The following is an 18601-nucleotide window of genomic DNA, read 5'->3' as shown; positions in this document are numbered from 1 at the left end:
GCAGCACCGCAGACGAATGCACGGCGGATTTTCTTGTGTGACAAATCAACACAGGTTTCAGAAAAGGTTGGTACAGGTGGTGAAACAAGGAAAAAGTTGATGCTTACCTTCGAAATGAAGATGCAAATGACAGAAAAATATGAGCGTGGGGTGGGCATCCGTGAAATGGCTCAACAATACATCTCCACGGTCCTCCTCCGACCATCGTTCGCCAGTCTTTATAAATTAAGCTGACAATTCTTATTGTCTCCAAAGAAATCGCCAGCTTCGCCACGTTTTCATCATTTCTTTTACAACTTATTCAACACAAAACGCCTGCTGTCTGCCTCAAATGATGGTGTTCTCAAGAGAACATTCAAAGTGAAAGTGAAACTCAAGCTCACCGGTCTGTTTCTGGCACGTGAGCCCCGCGGTGCGTTCAGGTACACAAAAAAACGTCCGCCTTATTAGAACCCGATTCGTTACACTATTACAGGAATTATTATTATTCTTTTTATTACATTATTCCAATTTTGATTTATAATTTATTTGTTTTGCTACGTGTAATTGCCATTTGTAATAGCACCAGCAGTATTTTTTAAGGATTTAGTGCAGGTTTTTGGGCTGTGGAACGAATTAATGGAATTATAATGTATTCCTATGGGAAAATCCTGCTCGACATACGACCATTTCGACTTACAAACAAGGTCCTGGAACGGATTAACTTCGTATGTAGAGGTACCACTGTATAATTATTAGTGATGCACGATAATACATTTTTCAACCGATATCGATAACCGATAATTTCCTGCCCCTTCAACCCGGTAACCGATAATGACACGCCGATAATTCTATTCAAATATGTGTGTAAAATTTTAAAGTATACAAAGAGCAAATGTTACTGTGCAAAAATGTAATTTAGTCCTATTTTTTTCCACATCAAATGTGAACAAGTAGTAAATTCCAACAACTAAACAATGGCAATGATGTGTAATGGTAAGCTTTTGGCAACAATTACTTAGAGAGTAAACACCCAAGTTGCACAAAAATGCCTTTAAAAGTAAGCCATTCCTAACATATATCACATTACTACACTGCAAAAACACCTCCTTAAAACTAGCAGAAGTGGACAAAACTGTTGATTGCGCACATTTGGAGGCTAAATCAAGTATATAATTATCGGATTGCATTATCGGTTGAATTTCGTTTTATCTGGATTATCTGTGTGACGTCATAATTGCCATTATTGGCCGATAATTATCGGTGACCGATATTATCGTGCATCTCTAATAATTATGTAGATTGTTAGCATCCACAGCTGTCGTGTGCTTTACATACAGTACAGACCAAAGAGCACACCTTGTGTAATCCAGGTCTTGTACATTGTAACGCGTGGTAGCTAGGATACGTGTATAAAAGTACCAGAAAGGGGTGAAGCTTCCACTTATGCACATTTATTCACAAAAAATAGTATTTCCACCTTGACCACTCTTCACTCGGGAGCCCAGCAGTACGCAAACACGCATTCCCTGACGAACTCCAACATTGTTGTAAGGTCCACGCAGGGGTCGCGTTAACGGAATATTTTCCGTTGTTGACCGGTTTTTTAAAACAGTGACGGAAAAAACTGAAGTCCATCCGTCATTTTGACAGGTTGCAATTCACACCCCAGACCACAGGGTGGCGAGTGAGCATATTAATTAGCTATTGTCTCTCTTGATGCATGACATCGTTGGCCTTACTCGGAAAAATGTCAAGGCAACTGAGTGTTTGCCTGGCACGGCCAGACTGTTCTCCCTGTATTTTTCAAACACTGAGAGAAAAGTCTGGGACACAGCCTCTCTAGTAGGTACAAAATCAATCGACAAATCAGATTTGTTTATTTGCGTGACGTGTTCTTCACGAGCAACGTCATTCTTGCGCGCCAAAAGTCGTCTCTACATCATCACGGATGGCGACGGGAGAGCCGAGAATATGTTCCAATCCGCGGTAAATTCAGTTTTAAATGAGCTAAAACACATCGACACGAGTCATTGCCAACAGTCTGTCTCACGCTAGCCATGTTGAATAAACTCCGTTCTCCTCGTATGTTTACTTCCGCGCGCAAGTCCCTCGTCCTGCCCTCGTCGCTTTGCTAACGGCACGTCTGCCCGTTGCTGATTGGTGCACTCCACTGTCTGTTTGCCTCTTGTTAAGCTTGTTCGGACGGAATATTAATTAAAAATGAATGAAAACTAAATACTATTGAATATGTCATTATTATCATTTTTAAAATGAAAGTGACGGATAAAAATAGATTATGACCGGATTTTTATGACACTGTCAGTCTAACTGACAGACAACGAAAAAGTCTAGCGCAACCTTTGGGTCCACGTCAGAGTCACTGTCGTCACTGTAGCGTGCCATAGTGCTTTAATTATTTAGTATGATTTGGGGAAAACTCCCACCAAGAATAGTCAACAAAAAAGATAGCAATACTAATCCAAATCCGCCTTTTTTTACTCACTCGAAGATCCAGGAATTAGACCAATCCCATGGCAATATCGCAGCTGCGATTTGGCCGTCGATTCCACAAAATAGACTGATCCGAAAAGCCGCTGTGGGACCGACGAATAAAAATAAATGGACAGATCCAAAACCATTATTGCAGACGCGATGGGACCCTTACTTGACTGAGGATCCAGGAAAAATGTTCGGGCGCCAGTTGTAACGCGTGGTGGGTAGGATACAGGGACCAAAAAGGGGGAGAAGCTTCCACTTATGCACATTTATTCACTAAAAATAATAATTCCACCTTGAACACTCGCTTCACTCCCCTTTTTTCCATTTGACTGGAAATTGCATCCAAAAGCAGCACATCGTGGCATTTTACTTCGCGAGTTTAGGCAGCAATAAGCAATTGTTGAACACACTACACATTCAGAAAGATACCAATTACGTCATCACTGCGAGCCCGCAAACCATGGCGCCAACTAACGGTCAAAATATGGACTAAATATTATAAAATATTGCCATTGATTTAACATTTCATGTGTTTCTGACAACATATTTTAGTACAAGAAAACAATTGTGGTTTATTAGAGCCTACATGTATTTAAATCAGAGGATCGCTTTAAAGCACGGTCTCGGTGCTGTGTTGTGGCCGAAAGGAGGGTAAAAATTAATATCAATGTTAAATATTCTCTGCTTTCTGGAGTCATCAGTCTTCATCAAGGCCTACATAAATTTTAATTTAGTCAGAAACATGAAGTCGATGAACATGATTTACTATTGCGGGCACATAAAATGAAGTTTTGGGCCGGATCTGGCCCCCGTGCCACCAATTTGACAATGCTGCTTTTCAAAAACACAAAGCAGTTCTACCGTTTTAGACGATTTTGTCGCTGAAATATTTCAAGATATTTGAATTTTAAAAATTATTTTGAACAAAACGATATTTCTACAAGATGTTGATTGATATTTTTGTTAAATGGTCTATTGATCCAGATTAATATACTGTATCGATTTCAGGTTATTTATCGTTTGTATTCTTCAGTTTCAAGCCTGGTACACAGAATAATTTGGCAGTTTTTGTGACAATTTATTCCTTTTTTATGTACATGTCTGTAGGTCTGTAATAGAGTAACATCTTAGTTTCATCACGGAATGTGATTGTTTCTTCTGAGTAATTTTGCTGATAAGTCTTTTATCTCTAGATAGTGACCAAAATATCTCTCGTCATGGCAGTCGTGATGTCACATCTGACTATTTAAACGTACAATATTAGTACGTTAGTTCCCACACACAGATCTGAAGCCCCTTTTAATCTTTTCCGATCTTTTAGTCCCCAAATTCTTTCAGCTCGGCATCATTCAAATGGTTGCTCAGTGAACTCACTCATAAATGCGGAGGTGCAAACTTTGTGAGCGGCGTCATTTTTGATGTGCCGCCTTGTTCCCGACAAGGTTTTTTGTCAGCCCTGCCGCAAAAAATGTCTTCCTGGCAACGACTTACACATGCCGTCATTAGCATACATCAACCTTCCCGTAGACGTGACAAACTTCACTTGAATGTTGAAAGTGTTGCGAGCTCATTCCTTTCTGCTGGCAGCTGTCAAAAAAAAAAAAAAATGCGCGTGACAGTAGCGACGGGGCACCACCATCTGAGGACTACTGGACTGTCTCAGAAAATTAGAATACACAATATTCTAATTTTTTGAGACAGTCCTGTGTATATATACAGGACTGTCTCAGGAAATTAGAATACACAATATTCTAATTTCCTGACTGTCTTAGAATACACAATATTCTAATTTCCTGACTGTCTCAGGAAATTAGAATATTGTGTATTCTAATTTCCTGAGACAGTCCTGTGTATATACACAGGACTGTCTCAAAAAATTAGAATATTGTGTATTCTAATTTTCTGAGACAGTCCAGTATATTTAGATGAAATGTTGTAATTTCAGGATGATTGAACAGGGAAAATGACTAGCGCTCGACAGAGCGATCTTCAGTCGGAATCGCACGCTTGATCGGAAACGATAGCAACAAAAATTCAACTTGTTCTATCATTTCCTTGTAAATTTTTGGTCATGTAGTGAAATACAATAAAATGAATCAGACTTTTTCCATTGTGAATGTTTCTTTTGGAGCACCCAATGGTCAGATGTTTCAATTGTGGCAGGTGGTGGTTATCGTAACTTCTCAAGAAGATGAATTATATTAATTATATGATGCCTCGCGTGTAACTGAACTTGTATTTGTTGTGTTTCTTTGTTGGTTATCATTACTGATTGGCAGAAGAACAATCGCATAAATGACAGGACAAGCTGCTCACATGCACACTGATGAAAGCACTTCATATTTCTAGTTGGATTTATTTATAAAATTCTTGGTACATTTATCATTATGACTTGCCCTGGAAAGAATGTTGAAGATTAGCTATCATTTGTTGGGTTTCTCAAAAAATGTACATGCCATTCATGATATTGTGGATTGAATGATAATGTTTACGTGCCATAAACAGGGAAAGGTCCAATTCATTTTGACTGGGAGAGGCTGATGATCGCCCCTCGTCAAAATAGATTGGACGTCCATTGCTGTCAATGGCAGCCTATGAGGTAATGACATAATTTTGGGAGGTGTTTTCTTAATCTTTTTGGGGGAAAAAAAAAGACACATTGAAACTAGGCACGGTGGCCGAGTGGTTAGCACGTCTGCCTCACAGTTCTGAGATTAAGGGTTCAATCCCGGGCTTCGGCCTTCCTGTGTGGAGTTTGCATGTTCTCCCCGTGCCTGCGTGGGTTTCCTCCGGGAACTCCGGTTTCCTCCCACATCCCAAAAACATGCATGGTAGGCTGATTGAACACTCTAAATTGTCCGTAGGTATGAGTGTGTGCGTGAATGGTTGTGTGTCTCCTTGTGCCCTGCGATTGGCTGGCAACCAGTTCAGGGTGTCCCCTGCCTACTGCCCGTAGTAAGCTGGGATAGGCTCCAGCACCTCCGCGACCCTCGTGAAGAAAAGCGGCATGGAAAATGAATGAATGAATGAATGAATGAACATTGAAACTAGGGCTGTCAAACGATTAAAATTTTTAATCGAGTTAATCACAGCTTAAAAATTAATGAATCGTAATTAATCGCAATTCAAACCATCTCTAAAATATGCCATATTTTTCTGTAAATTATTGTTGGAATGGAAAGATAAGACACAAGACAGATATATACATTCAACACACTGTACATAAATACTGTATTTGTTTATTATAACAATAATCTAGAGCAGGGATGTTTTGGGGCTGTCGTTGGGCAACACGGACTTTCAACTCCCTCCACAGATTTTGTATGGGGTTGAGATCTGGAGACTGGATAGGCCACTCCAGGACCTTGATGATTCTTACGAAGCCACTCCTTTGTTACCCTGGCTGTGTGTTTGGGATCATTGTCATGCTGAAAGACCCAGCCACGTCTCATCTTCAATGCCCTTGCTGATGGACGGAGATTTTCACTCAAAATCTCTCGATACATGGCCCCATTCATTCTTTCCTTTACACAGATCAGTCGTCCTGGTCCCGTTGCAGAAAAACAGCCCCAAAGAATGATGTTTTCACCCCCATGCTTCACAGTGGGTATAATGCAATTGAGTATTCTTTCTCCTAACAAAAACTAGAACCTGTGTTTCTACCAAAAAGTTCTATTTTGGTTTCATCTGACCATAACACATTCTCCCAGTCCTCTTCTGGATCATCCAAATGCTCTCTAGCGAACCGCAGACGGACCTGGACGTTTACTTTCTTCAGCAGGCGGACACGTCTGGCATTGCAGGATTTGAGTCCCTGGCGGCGCATTGTGTTACTGATAGTAGCCTTTGTTACTGTGGTCCCAGCTCTCTGTAGGTCATTCACTAGGTCCCCCCGTGTGGTTCTGGGATTTTTGCTCACCGTTCTTGTCATCATTTTGACGCCACGCGGTGAGGAGGGAGTTGAAAGTCCGTGTTGCCCAACAACAGCCCCAAAACATCACTGCTCTAGAGGAGATCTGCATGGAGGAATGGGCCAAAATACCAGCAACAGTGTGTGAAAAGCTTGTGAAGAGTTACAGAAAATGTTTGGCCTCCATTATTGCCAACAAAGGGTACATATTAAAGTATTGAGATGAACTTTTTGTGTTGACCAAATACTTATTTTCCACCATGATTTGCAAATAAATTCTTTAAAAATCAAACAATGTGATTTTCTGTTGTTTTTTTTCCACATTCTGTCTCTCATGGTTAAGGTTTACCCATGTTGACAATTACAGGCCCCTCTAATAGTTCTAAGTGGGAGAACTTGCACAATTAGTGGTTGACCAAATACTTATGTGCCCCACTGTATGTCCGGCTTTTCAAAAATTGCTCAGTCAAAGAGACACATTTTGGTACTCAGTCCACACAATAGGCGCACCACATTATTAGGCGCACCGTCCATTTTGGAGAAATTTTTTCACTTTTAGGTGCGCTTTATGGTCGTGAAAGTACGGTCCTTTTAATTTTTCTGACATAAAGTGCCAAAAATTTTAAATAATTGCCAGTAATTCCTGAAAGAAATTTTTAAATGCTGCTACAATTTTAGCCAATCAAATGTGAGTATTTCAGATTGTCCTGCCAACTCGTCACGAATTGGCTACGCAATGTATTATGTGCAGATAATGGCCTATATGTGTTTTAATAGACTGAGGAAGTGATGCAGGCTTCAAAAAGACAGAAATATTGCACAGGTACAACAACTACAAAGAGTAATTCTTAACATTGTCATTTATACGAAGTCTTGTCGTTTCTTTTAAATTCCTTAAAATTTAAACTGAACACTGAACGATTGTCTTGCACTCATTTTTAATCCGCAAAAACCTTGCATTTGTACAGGGGTGTGTAGACTTTTTATATCCTCTGTATTATCTTCTTATCCCACAACAGACGCTCTCAGTGTTACCCTGTATAGTTGACATGCCAAGAAGTAAATCCATTTATTGTCGTAAACGTCTTCCAACTGCTGCGGTTTCTGTCGTTTTCACCAGCCGCTTCCTAAAAGCGGTGCCTGTTCAGTGCAGTGGAAAAACAGCGACTTGAGCTGCTCCGTGTCGGGATCATTTCAACTAAGGGTCCGCTTTGAAGTGCTTCCCAATCCCTCGTATTGTGCCCGTGAAGATTAATTAGCCCAAGCTAGAACAATCAGTTAAATCCACAACAGGAAAATTATTTTGGGAAAAGCAATCTTTCACTCGTGCGCGCTTCACTTGAAAGGCCTGACGTGATGAAAGGTACGTTTTTAGCCATCTAAAACATGATGACCACACAATAGTCAGGACAAATCAGGGGAAGTTTATTTTTCACAATTATTTTTGGTACTGTAACAAAAGTATGGCGACACCTGGCCATGCCGCGCAGGAAGAATTTGGCGTGGTCCATTCACGTCAATCGTCAAACTTCTGCTCTTAATTGCAAAGAATTACTGACACAGCAACTGGATTCCTGCCGCAGATGCTTTTATAGCTCCGAGCCTGTGTTTGCTCTCTCCGCCGCTATATGCGAAGCACGCCGAGCTTTCCATTCATGTGTGTTTGTCGGTTTTCCAGCCGTTCTCAGCTTCTATAATCGGACTCGGGGTTTGGTCGGCGTGTAATTTAGCCCCAGACAGACTTCCTCCAGTTCCTCCCCCGGCGGAGTCGCATTGAGCGAACTCGCCGCCGTCCCCGCATTGATGGGTTGTCTTGTGCGAACGCTCCGCGTCAGAGTTTAGTGACGCTTTACGTGAGCAGCCGGTAGGGGGGGTTGTGTTGTGTTGGGTTGGGTTGGGTGGGACCCCCTGCTGGGATGTAAAGGCACGCTTACTAGTGAGGGAACTCGGAGCTAAGAATAGAGTGGGAATGCCTGGTGTACGTGTGTGTTGCTGCCTGGGCCAGAAAAAGCTATGCAAGGAGTCACTAGCACCTCATGTGGTCTAGGTACAGTGGTGTGTTGACTTATGAGTGTAATTTGTTTTGGGACCGAGTTTGTGATTCATACATTGGCTGCCATTGACGGAGATAGACGTCCAATCTTTTTAAACTGGGAATGATAACTGCAAGCCTTCTCAGTCACATCAGGATATCTATCACCATCAATGGCACTTTAACATAATTACCGTAATTTTCTATTTTCTACTATAAGACGCACCTGACTATTAGCCGCCACCCACCAAATTTGACATGAAAATGCTTTTGTTCATAAATAAGCTGCACCGGAGTATAAGCTGCAGCTGTCCTCACGATTACGGGATATTTACACCAAAAGATATTAACCCTTTAACACCGAACGTGTCGGATGTGACACGTTTACACATATCATCTTTGAAGCCTAGTAATGCTGTAATTACGTCACCCACATTCCCCGGGTTGCTCTCATTTGAAAGTACGGAAGTTGATGTCCACACAAGTTTTTTATGATTGACCAAGTAAAAAGGGAGATAATGTCATTTGAGTTTTATAGTTTTATTGCACTCATAAATATGCATTAAAACGCTGCATGGACCATGTGTTTATCTCCATATTTCCATCATTTCTTGTCCTTTTTTCAAAACCGAGAGCAGCACAAAAGACTACATTTCCCAAGAGCTGTCGTGATGTCAAGAAGGACGAACCTAATGTGAACATTTTTAATAAATTGACGAGCAAGGCGCTAAGGAAAAGGAGACACGCAAAACAAGCAACGGCCGGTTGGATTGAGCGACTGACTTTGAAATGTGCAGAATGAATCGAAAACTAAATTTAGCGCAAGCTAATGCATTATTTCATGAACTCAAGGAATAGGATTAGCTGTATTTGTCATTGTTTTCCTCGGATTAGACGGCGTCTCGGCGAGTAGAAGTGACAGCAGCGCGCAAACCGCAGAAGAGTAGGCTGTGTGACGTGGTATGTGATGCAGCTCAGTGACCTGTTCAAAAAACAAACTTTATTGAGTGCGCAAAAAAAAAAAAAAAAAAAAAACTTTATTGGGTCGCATGCCTGAAAAAATTGAATTGAACTGAACTACTTGTCAATATTTTTTTAAATACTTTTTTTCAATGTTGTATATATTTTTTTCTTCACTACGAATCGTTTCAATTTTTATTGTGTGTTCGAGTGGCTTAATTGCATGTACATATATACCTTTGATAAGGTGATGGGTACAATACCTAACTTCACAAAGAGATATCCTCCAAACCCTTTTTGTGTTGGATGATATATATAATCTTTTTTCTCACTATTTTGCACTGTATATAACCTGTTTTGACCATAGTATGTGTAAAGGCCAAAAACGCCTATGACCATACCTGCTGTTTGTGTTGAATTGTCAAACATAAAACTATTCAATCTTATTTTTTCTATTGAATGTTTATCCTAACAAGTTAAATAAATATTATCAAGCTTCAAAACGGTTGGTCGAGCACGTTTGGTTGTCAGTGAGACATCAACATTACAAATTTTGAAAAAAGATTTTGGGATTTTTTTGTCTTTTTGGGTCCAAAATGTGGATTAAAATTGGTCAGTGAAGAAAACAGTTTGGGCATGAAGTTCAAGGTGTCCTGAAAAAAGGGACCCAACTTTTCTTTGAAATATAAAGGCAACATCAAAGGCATGCAAATTCGGCCAAAATAGGCTTAGGTGTTAAAGGGTTAACCGGTCACACTTTATTTGACAGCGGCATCAGAAGACTGTCATAAGACCAAATGAACCACCATGAAGCTTAAAACCAATTGGCTGCAAAGCTTCATTGCTTGAAACAGCTTTATTTGGTCATCACTGCTCCCTTCAGGGAGACAGTCAACCTCTGCTGTCAACACTGTTGTCGTCCAACATGCCTCCTAGCATGCATTGCAGCACAACAGATGTAAATAGCAATCAAAATTCATGTTCTGTGCTAATTATTTCTTCAGTTACTGTTCCAGTTTCAATAATTGGTAGTTATGGTATTCGGTAACACTTTATTTGACAGTGGTGCCATAAGACTGTCATAAGACTATCATACTTATGAAATGACACTGCAATCAGCATTAGTGAATGCTTATGACGGATGTCATTTTGTGCCGTCCGGAAAAGTATCTCACTTTTGAATGGATGTAAAAGATCCGAGCTGGACATAAATGGAGTTAGTGGCATAATTTGACAGATGACACTTAATGACATCTATCATAAGCATTCATTAATGCCCATGATAGTGTCTTATGGCAGTCTCATGACACCGCTGTCAAAGTGTTACCTAGTAACCCAAATAAATTAACAAATAAGCCGCAGGATTCAAAATGAGGGGGAAGATTACGGAAGATCACTTTTTTAGCCCTCCCATTTCAAATAGATTGAATGTCAATGTCAGTCAATGAGTGAAAATAATTTTGATCAGTTATGAAATATTTGAAGTGGCTGATTTACAGCCTTAGAATTCAAACGTTCACTGCCATTCAATAACATTTTTCAACAGACATGGCTCAGGCGAAGTCCTAATGGTGCTTTTGTGAATTTCAAGCTTAGAAAATATTTTATGGCTGCTGAATCGCAGCGCTACATTCTAGATAATTATTTGATGTTTTAATAATTGTTTTAATTTTTAATTTAAATTTTCCATTTGCATTTTATTATTATACATCTGGATTAGGGATGTCCGAATCGCATATTTTTGCATCCGAGTCACCTAATTTTGAGACCCGATCCGATACCAGAAAAAGTATGTTTTTTTTAACAAAAGTTCCAAACATGTTAATGTCTCAACTTGCCGCCTTTATATTATGAATTATTTTTAAATAAGAATACCATAGAAAAATGCTTGTCTTTTTTAAATGCTTCATTGAGTGAGTCCACTCAAATCCACTCACGCTTTGACGCTCACGCTGCTGAGAACAGCCTCTCACTTGCACAATGAGTTGCCACAGCACACTTATGCATTTTTAACAATGATTGACACATTTGTGCCTTTGATTGTGGAGCTAACAAGCTTTTCTGGCAAGATCAAAGCTACAAACCTGTCAATCATCGTTAACTTTAAGTACCAAATGCAAGCTGAACAGTTTGGTCACACTGATTAGCAGGAGGGAGTGTGAGAGGCTGCGGTGCTGTAAGAGCATGAAGCACAAAAACATTTTTTTTTTAAATTGAAAACCCAATCTTTTTTACCCGATTTCGATCCTCTGAAAATTGGTACGATCGGCCCGATTTCCAATCACGTGATCGGAATCCCTAATCTGGATTGTTCAAAAAAAAAAATTCTTTCTCTTTATTAAATTTATTGTAAAATTTACATTTAGATTTTTATTTTTCTAATTTTGAATATAATGTCATATTTTTAATTTTCGTTTATTTTATTATATACCATTTAGATTTTTGGTATAAAATACCCCAGCATGTGAGTCCACATTAATTTTCTGGGAGAAACTGGAATTTTACAAAAGCAACTTTTTTTAAACTGTCAATTACAGTGGTATGAAAAAGTATTTGAACCTTTTGGAATTTCTCACATTTCTGCATAAAATCACCATCTTATGTGATCTGGTCTTTGTCAAAATCACACAGATGAAAGAAGTGTCTGCTTTAACTAAACCCACTCAAACATTTATAGGTTTTCCTATTTTAATAAGGATAGTATGCAAACAATGACAGAAGGGGGAAAAATAAGTAAGTGAACCATCACATTAAAATTTTTTTGCCCCCCCGAGCCCCCCCCCCCCCCCCCCCCCCCCCCACACACACACACACACACACACACACACATAATTCAACTTTGGTTTCATCAGTGCACAAAATATTTTGCCAAAACTTCTGTGGCGTGTCCAAGTGCCTTTTTGTGAACCTGAACGAGCAATAATGTTTTTTTTAGACAGCAGTGGCTTCCTCCCTGGAGTCCTCCCATGAACACCATTCTTGGCCATAGTTTTACATGTTGCTGATGTGTGCAGAGATATTGGACTGTGCCAGTGATTTCAGTATGTCTTTAGCAGACACTCTAGGGTTCTTTATTACCTCTCTTGAGTATTCTGAGCTGAATTCTTGGCGTCATTTTTGGTGGACGGCCACTAATTGGGAGAGAAGCAACAGTGCCAAACTCAATCCCAAATTATCAATCTTTGATCGCAGGTCTTCCGACAGCTCTTGTCACCAAGCTATGATGCACATCAGACAATGCTTCTCATCAAGACAATTCTTACCAGGTGTTTGTTTTATAGTGGGCAGGGCAGCTTTAAACCACTCATCAGTGATTGGGCACACACCTGACTTAAATTGTTTGGTAAAAATTGGTTTCAATTGGTGGTGTTAATTAAAACACACACTGTTTTTTCATCTGTGTGATTGTGACAAAGACCAAATCACATTTGATGGTGATTTTATGCAGATATGTAAGAGACTTCATAAGGTTAAGACACTTTTTCATACCAATGTACATGCAAACGGAATAAGTTAGAATCAAACATCTTTGTAGTCATGATCTCTGACGGCCTCCCATGCACTCTACCGAAAATCTTTCTGGTTCCAGCGTAATTTCTGTGTTTTTCACGAACATGCATTCGCCTTTTTAGGTCACCACAGTGCGTCAGGAGTACGAAGAGAAGATTAAAGGTCTGATTCCTGCTGAGCTTAGACAGGAACTAGAGGACACAATTGCATCACTCAAAGCTCAGGTGAGAACTTACGTCAAGTCCTTAACTCATTCACATGTACACTTAATGCTAAAATGTTCATCCCGGAAGTACCGAACAGTAAATAACGTGATTTAAAAGTGAGTCGGTTCTACAACTAATCGCATGAATAATCAGTGATTAGGTAGCAGCCCCATTTTCCAATTTAAACAATAACACACTGTCTCTCACTAGCCATACAACAAGTGCGTGAATAATGGATAATTGTGCAGTGGGGGTAAAAAGATGTGGCAAAATGTACAAAGGCAAGAAAAAGCTTCCAATTTGGGCATCAGCATCTGCGTTTCGACGGCCAAAAACACAATCCCACAATTTGCCGTGTCATGCAGCTGGCAGAATGCTTCACATATCTGCGGCCGGCTGGAGCACAATCGCTTCTTTTTTGAACACGCGTGGAATTCGACATGAAAAAGACGCCGGCGTGTTTGTGCAGCTCCCTTAAATTGCAATGAAGCCCTTTTAAGTTGGGAACGTTTACATAATATGAATGAACTCCAGCGTTGCTGTTTTACACTGCGGGGTCTCGTCATGAACGTGTGCAGTTTTAACTCTTTGGCTGCCGTTGACAGCAGTTTAAATGTATTAAAGCAGGGGTGTCAAACTCATCTTTGTCACGGGTTCACATTGTAGTTATGATTTGTTTTCCGGGGGCATTTGAATTGCATTCCAATTCATTTTAACGTGGATATTCATTGAGTTTATGAGTAGTTCAGTTATGGAACAAATTAAACTTGAAAGTCACATTTCAAGGTGAGGTATTGTTTTTATTTTATTTATTTAACTGCATGAACTTGGAAACCATTAGGAATCATGGAAAATGTTTAACCCCTTGATGCCTGAATTTACATTTAACAAATATACAGCAAACAGTATTGGGGGAATATTTACAAGTACTGTGTTTTTCGTACTATAAGTCGCAGTTTTTTTTCATAGCTTGGCTGGGGATGCGACTTATACTAAAACATTATAAATAACAAACAGAAATGGCATAGTCAGTCAGTAAAACGTGCAAATAATATTGTAAACTGTCTTAAAAAAGCAAAACACACAAACAACCTCAGTGGAAAATCCCACAAACCCCCCAAGCTATTAGATGCTTTTAATGTTTCATGCATTAGTTACAAAAATTGTATAAAAAGCCTCTCAGGTTTAAATAAACTACTATTTCAGTATCAAGTTAACATTTTAAAACAATAAATAAAATACTCAAGTCCCCATTCTGTATCAGCAGCTTTAAACTACATTCAATTCATTTAATTTTGTGAATCAACTGTTAAAGTTGTTAAACAGTTGCTCCCGTTATTCCATAATTTCCCTTCTGTCTACTTTCGACATGTGAAAGTTTTAAAACTGCTTTGGAGATAGATTCAAGTCATGACTTTGCCGATTTAGGAGTATTTTAGATAAAAAGTTAATTAGGTTCGCTTGGAAGGTTCACAACAGCCTACTAAGGAAGTCTCCTGCTTTAAGATGGTGGCTGTTTACTAACGCAACTAGTTTTCAATATTTCAATGTTGCTAACGCCGTCGAGTCTGTTTGTTGCATCTAGTTCTATATACATATGATGTCTATTATCTACAGTATGTGTATTTTGCGTCTAGTTCTATATACATATGATGTCTATTATCTACAGTAAAACGATGTTGACGTAGTTTGTAGCGGCTGTCAGCAGCAGTCAGGTATTCTTGTGTTTTTTATTCAGCGGTATGAGTTGAGCTAAAGCCGTGAGTTGAGCATTGGCATTACCCGGGTCTATGACAAGCATGGTGTTTACTCTCGGGACGCAATGCGGTCCGTTTCTCATTGCATCCCGAAGACCGCGCTCTGTATTAGTTCCGCTTTACTTGACATATTTCAATGATCGGAATTTGGATGTTTGTGAATCGTTCTCGAATCTTCCACGGCCGAATCGCTCAAGGATGTAATGACGGCTGGGCATGTTGTACCGTGGTTCTAAGTGTTGGATGGTGCGTCTTTACTCACGAGAGATAATGGCTCGTCATCCAGAATGAATTCTTCGGCAATAACTCTTGTTATTCCCTGGGCTTTGGGACTGTCGAGTGCCAGTTTGTCACGCATAGCAAAAGTTTCTGCCAGTGTTAGTTGCGTAGGACCTTTCTTTTTGTCTTCGGTTTTCTTAACAAACGCCTTATATTGTTTGTGGTGGTATTTCGCTAAATGCTTGATTAGGTTGGTTGTATTAAAACTTCTTACAGCTTTACCACCACGCTTGACTTTATTGTGGCATATGTTGCACTCTGCCTCTTCGTCTTTGTCGTCCTTTAAGGTGAAATGATCCCACACAGCTGACATTTTTACCGATAAAGTCTCTCGGTAAATTGGGAGACGGTAATGTAAATGTAGTGTGTTGAAGGTCTGCCGTAAAATGCGGACCGGATTTTGGGAAACCGAAGCAAAAACTGGAATGGATTATGTAAATCGGTGTGCTGGATTTTTTTCCGTGTCAGCCGATCCGAAACTGATGTGCATTTGTTTGCCCATATCAACGTTCGATCCGATCCAAATATCGGATCGGGATATCTCTAATTATTATATCATTTCAGTGTTATTTTGGTGTTTTGGAGTGACACTGATGGTTTGGTAAACTGTTAGCATGTTCTTTATGCTATAGTTATCTGAATAACTCTTAATAGCTATGTTACGTTAACATACCGGCCACGTTCACATTTTGTTGTTCATGCATCATGTAACATTATCATACTGTACACTTATTCAGCATGTACTTCTCTATTGTATTTTATCTTAAATTGTCTTTTAAGACGACATACCTGCTCTATGTGTTGGATTTTGTCAAGTAAATTTCCCCCAAAATGCGGCTTATACTCCGGCGTGACTTATGTATGTTTTTTTCCTCTTTGTTGGGCATTTTATGGCTGGTGCGACGTATACTCAGGTGCGACTTATAGTCCGAAAAATACCGTACATAAAAATAATAACAATAAAAAGAAAAAAAATTTTGGGTGAATACATTTAAAAATAGGAAAATACTAAATTAAAATTCGTTCATTGCATTTTTTGAAAATTATTTTTAAAAATATTTTTTATTTGTAATGAATTTTCTTTACTTTTATTTCATATTTTTTTATCATGTTTTTATGATTTTACTTTTTCCTTTTTAATTTTCTGTATTTAGTATTATTTATTATTATTATAGTCTCGTATTATGTTATTTTTTTAATGCATTCCTCTGATGCTTTTTGTGTTTTTTGTTATTATATTATTTTTGTATATTTTTATAGTTCTCAGAATTGTTCAATACATTTTGAATATACAACAATTATTTGCAGATTTTCAGGAAACAGAGATGGATGTGGTCCCCATCCTGGGGGTCCAACGTTTATGGAAAAAGTTAGGCACGTTTCAAAGTCGGACTTCCAGTTAATCTCTGACGGATTGCCAAAAGTAGCGCTTGGATTTCTTTCCTGATGCCCCCTCGGCCTCTTCTTAGAAAGGAATGTTCCCTTGAGCGGGAGTAGGAACAATCTCCATTCTGCCGTGCCGCCGTGTAAACGTAGATGGCGTTTATTTTCACTTTAGCCAGACACTTCATAAATAAACCCCCGCTTTGTAGGCAAACAAAAGACTGGCACAGTGCGGCCGCATGTTGCGTCCTAACCTCGACGAACCCGCCAGATAATCTTCCTCGCGCTCCCCGTGTGCCTTAACCCCAGCGCCCTAATCTCCTGACCCTTAGCCTTGTGTCCTGACCCCCCAGGACTCAACAAGCGAGCCTTTCATCCACCAAGCCTACTTAAGTGACCGACCCCGACCCCCCTTTTTTTCCAACGAAAAGCACAACTCATCCAAGGCCTTCATATCAAGTCAATGTGGATTCATGTTGCAGGTCAACTTCCTCCAGAGGAGGGCCGACTTCCTACAGGAAGATTTGGAGGCATGTCGTGAGAACAGGTTAGTAGTAGTTAATGTTACACTTGAACTGCGAATGCTCATTTTTCAGTGCCATTAACGGTGCTACATGTCCAATCCATTTTGACTGGGAGGGGATAATGAATGAACGTTCATCGTCCCCCCTTAGTCATGGTCATTTTTGTTTTCAGTGTTTACAATGACGTCAACGAACACTTTTTTTTCAAGGCAATGACAAGACGATAACGAGCTAAAAACGTTTTTTTTTGGCAGACTAAAACATACAGTGCCTTGCAAAAGTATTCGGCTCCCTTGAATCTTGCAACCTTTCGCCACATTTCAGGCTTCAAACATAAAGATATGAAATTTAATTTTTTTGTCAAGAATCAACAACAAGTGGGACACAATCATGAAGTGGAACAACATTTATTGGATAATTTAAACTTTTTTAACAATAAAAAACTGAAAAGTGGGGCATGCAATATTATTCGGCCCCTTTACTTTCAGTGCAGCAAACTCACTCCAGAAGTTCAGTGAGGATCTCTAAATGATCCAATGTTGTCCTAAATGACCGATGATGATAAATAGAATCCACCTGTGTGTAATCAAGTCTCCGTATAAATGCACCTGCTCTGTGATAGTCTCAGGGTTCTGTTTAAAGTGCAGAGAGCATTATGAAAACCAAGGAACACACCAGGCAGGTCCGAGATACTGTTGTGGAGAAGTTTAAAGCCGGATTTGGATACAAAAAGATTTCCCAAGCTTTAAACATCTCAAGGAGCACTGTGCAAGCCATCATATTGAAATGGAAGGAGCATCAGACCACTGCAAATCTACCAAGACCCGGCCGTCCTTCCAAACCTTCTTCTCAAACAAGGAGAAAACTGATCAGAGATGCAGCCAAGAGGCCCATGATCACTCTGGATGAACTGCAGAGATCTACAGCTGAGGTGGGAGAGTCTGTCCATAGGACAACAATCAGTCATACACTGCACAAATCTGGCCTTTATGGAAGAGTGGCAAGAAGAAAGCCATTTCTCAAAGATATCCATAAAAAGTCTCGTTTAAAGTTTGCCACAAGCCACCTGGGAGACACACCAAACATGTGGAAGAAGGTGCTCTGGTCAGATGAAACCAAAATTGAACTTTTTGGCCACAATGCAAAACGATATGTTTGGCGTGAAAGCAACACAGCTCATCACCCTGAACACACCATCCCCACGGTCAAACATGGTGGTGGCAGCATCATGGTTTGGGCCTGCTTTTCTTCAGCAGGGACAGGGAAGATGGTTAAAATTGACGGGAAGATGGATGCAGCCAAATACAGGAACATTCTGGAAGAAAACCTGTTGGTATCTGCACAAGACCTGAGACTGGGACGGAGATTTATCTTCCAACAGGACAATGATCCAAAACATAAAGCCAAATCTACAATGGAATGGTTCAAAAATAAACGTATCCAGGTGTTAGAATGGCCAAGTCAAAGTCCAGACCTGAATCCAATCGAGAATCTGTGGAAAGAGCTGAAGACTGCTGTTCACAAACACTCTCCATCCAACCTCACTGAGCTCGAGCTGT

At 39.8% G+C, this 18601-nt stretch overlaps 1 protein-coding gene across 4 annotated transcripts in view; it reads left to right on the top strand.

Moving 5' to 3' along the window:
- The window catches only part of cep112 (centrosomal protein 112), a 295686-nt gene that overhangs the window by 266239 nt on the left and 10846 nt on the right, over positions 1-18601 (top strand). For all 4 annotated transcript variants that reach the window (XM_057817528.1, XM_057817531.1, XM_057817530.1 and 1 more), the window contains exons 24-25: positions 13016-13117; positions 17001-17065. In XM_057817528.1, the coding sequence (XP_057673511.1) occupies positions 13016-13117; positions 17001-17065 (167 nt within the window). The remainder of the gene's footprint in view (positions 1-13015; positions 13118-17000; positions 17066-18601) is intronic.

This window comes from Corythoichthys intestinalis, chromosome 16, assembly GCF_030265065.1.
Source record: "Corythoichthys intestinalis isolate RoL2023-P3 chromosome 16, ASM3026506v1, whole genome shotgun sequence".
In the NCBI taxonomy this organism is placed as follows: Eukaryota; Metazoa; Chordata; class Actinopteri; order Syngnathiformes; family Syngnathidae; genus Corythoichthys; species Corythoichthys intestinalis.
Note: the sequence above shows the minus strand (reverse complement) of the source record. Positions and strands in the feature narration are given on the sequence as shown.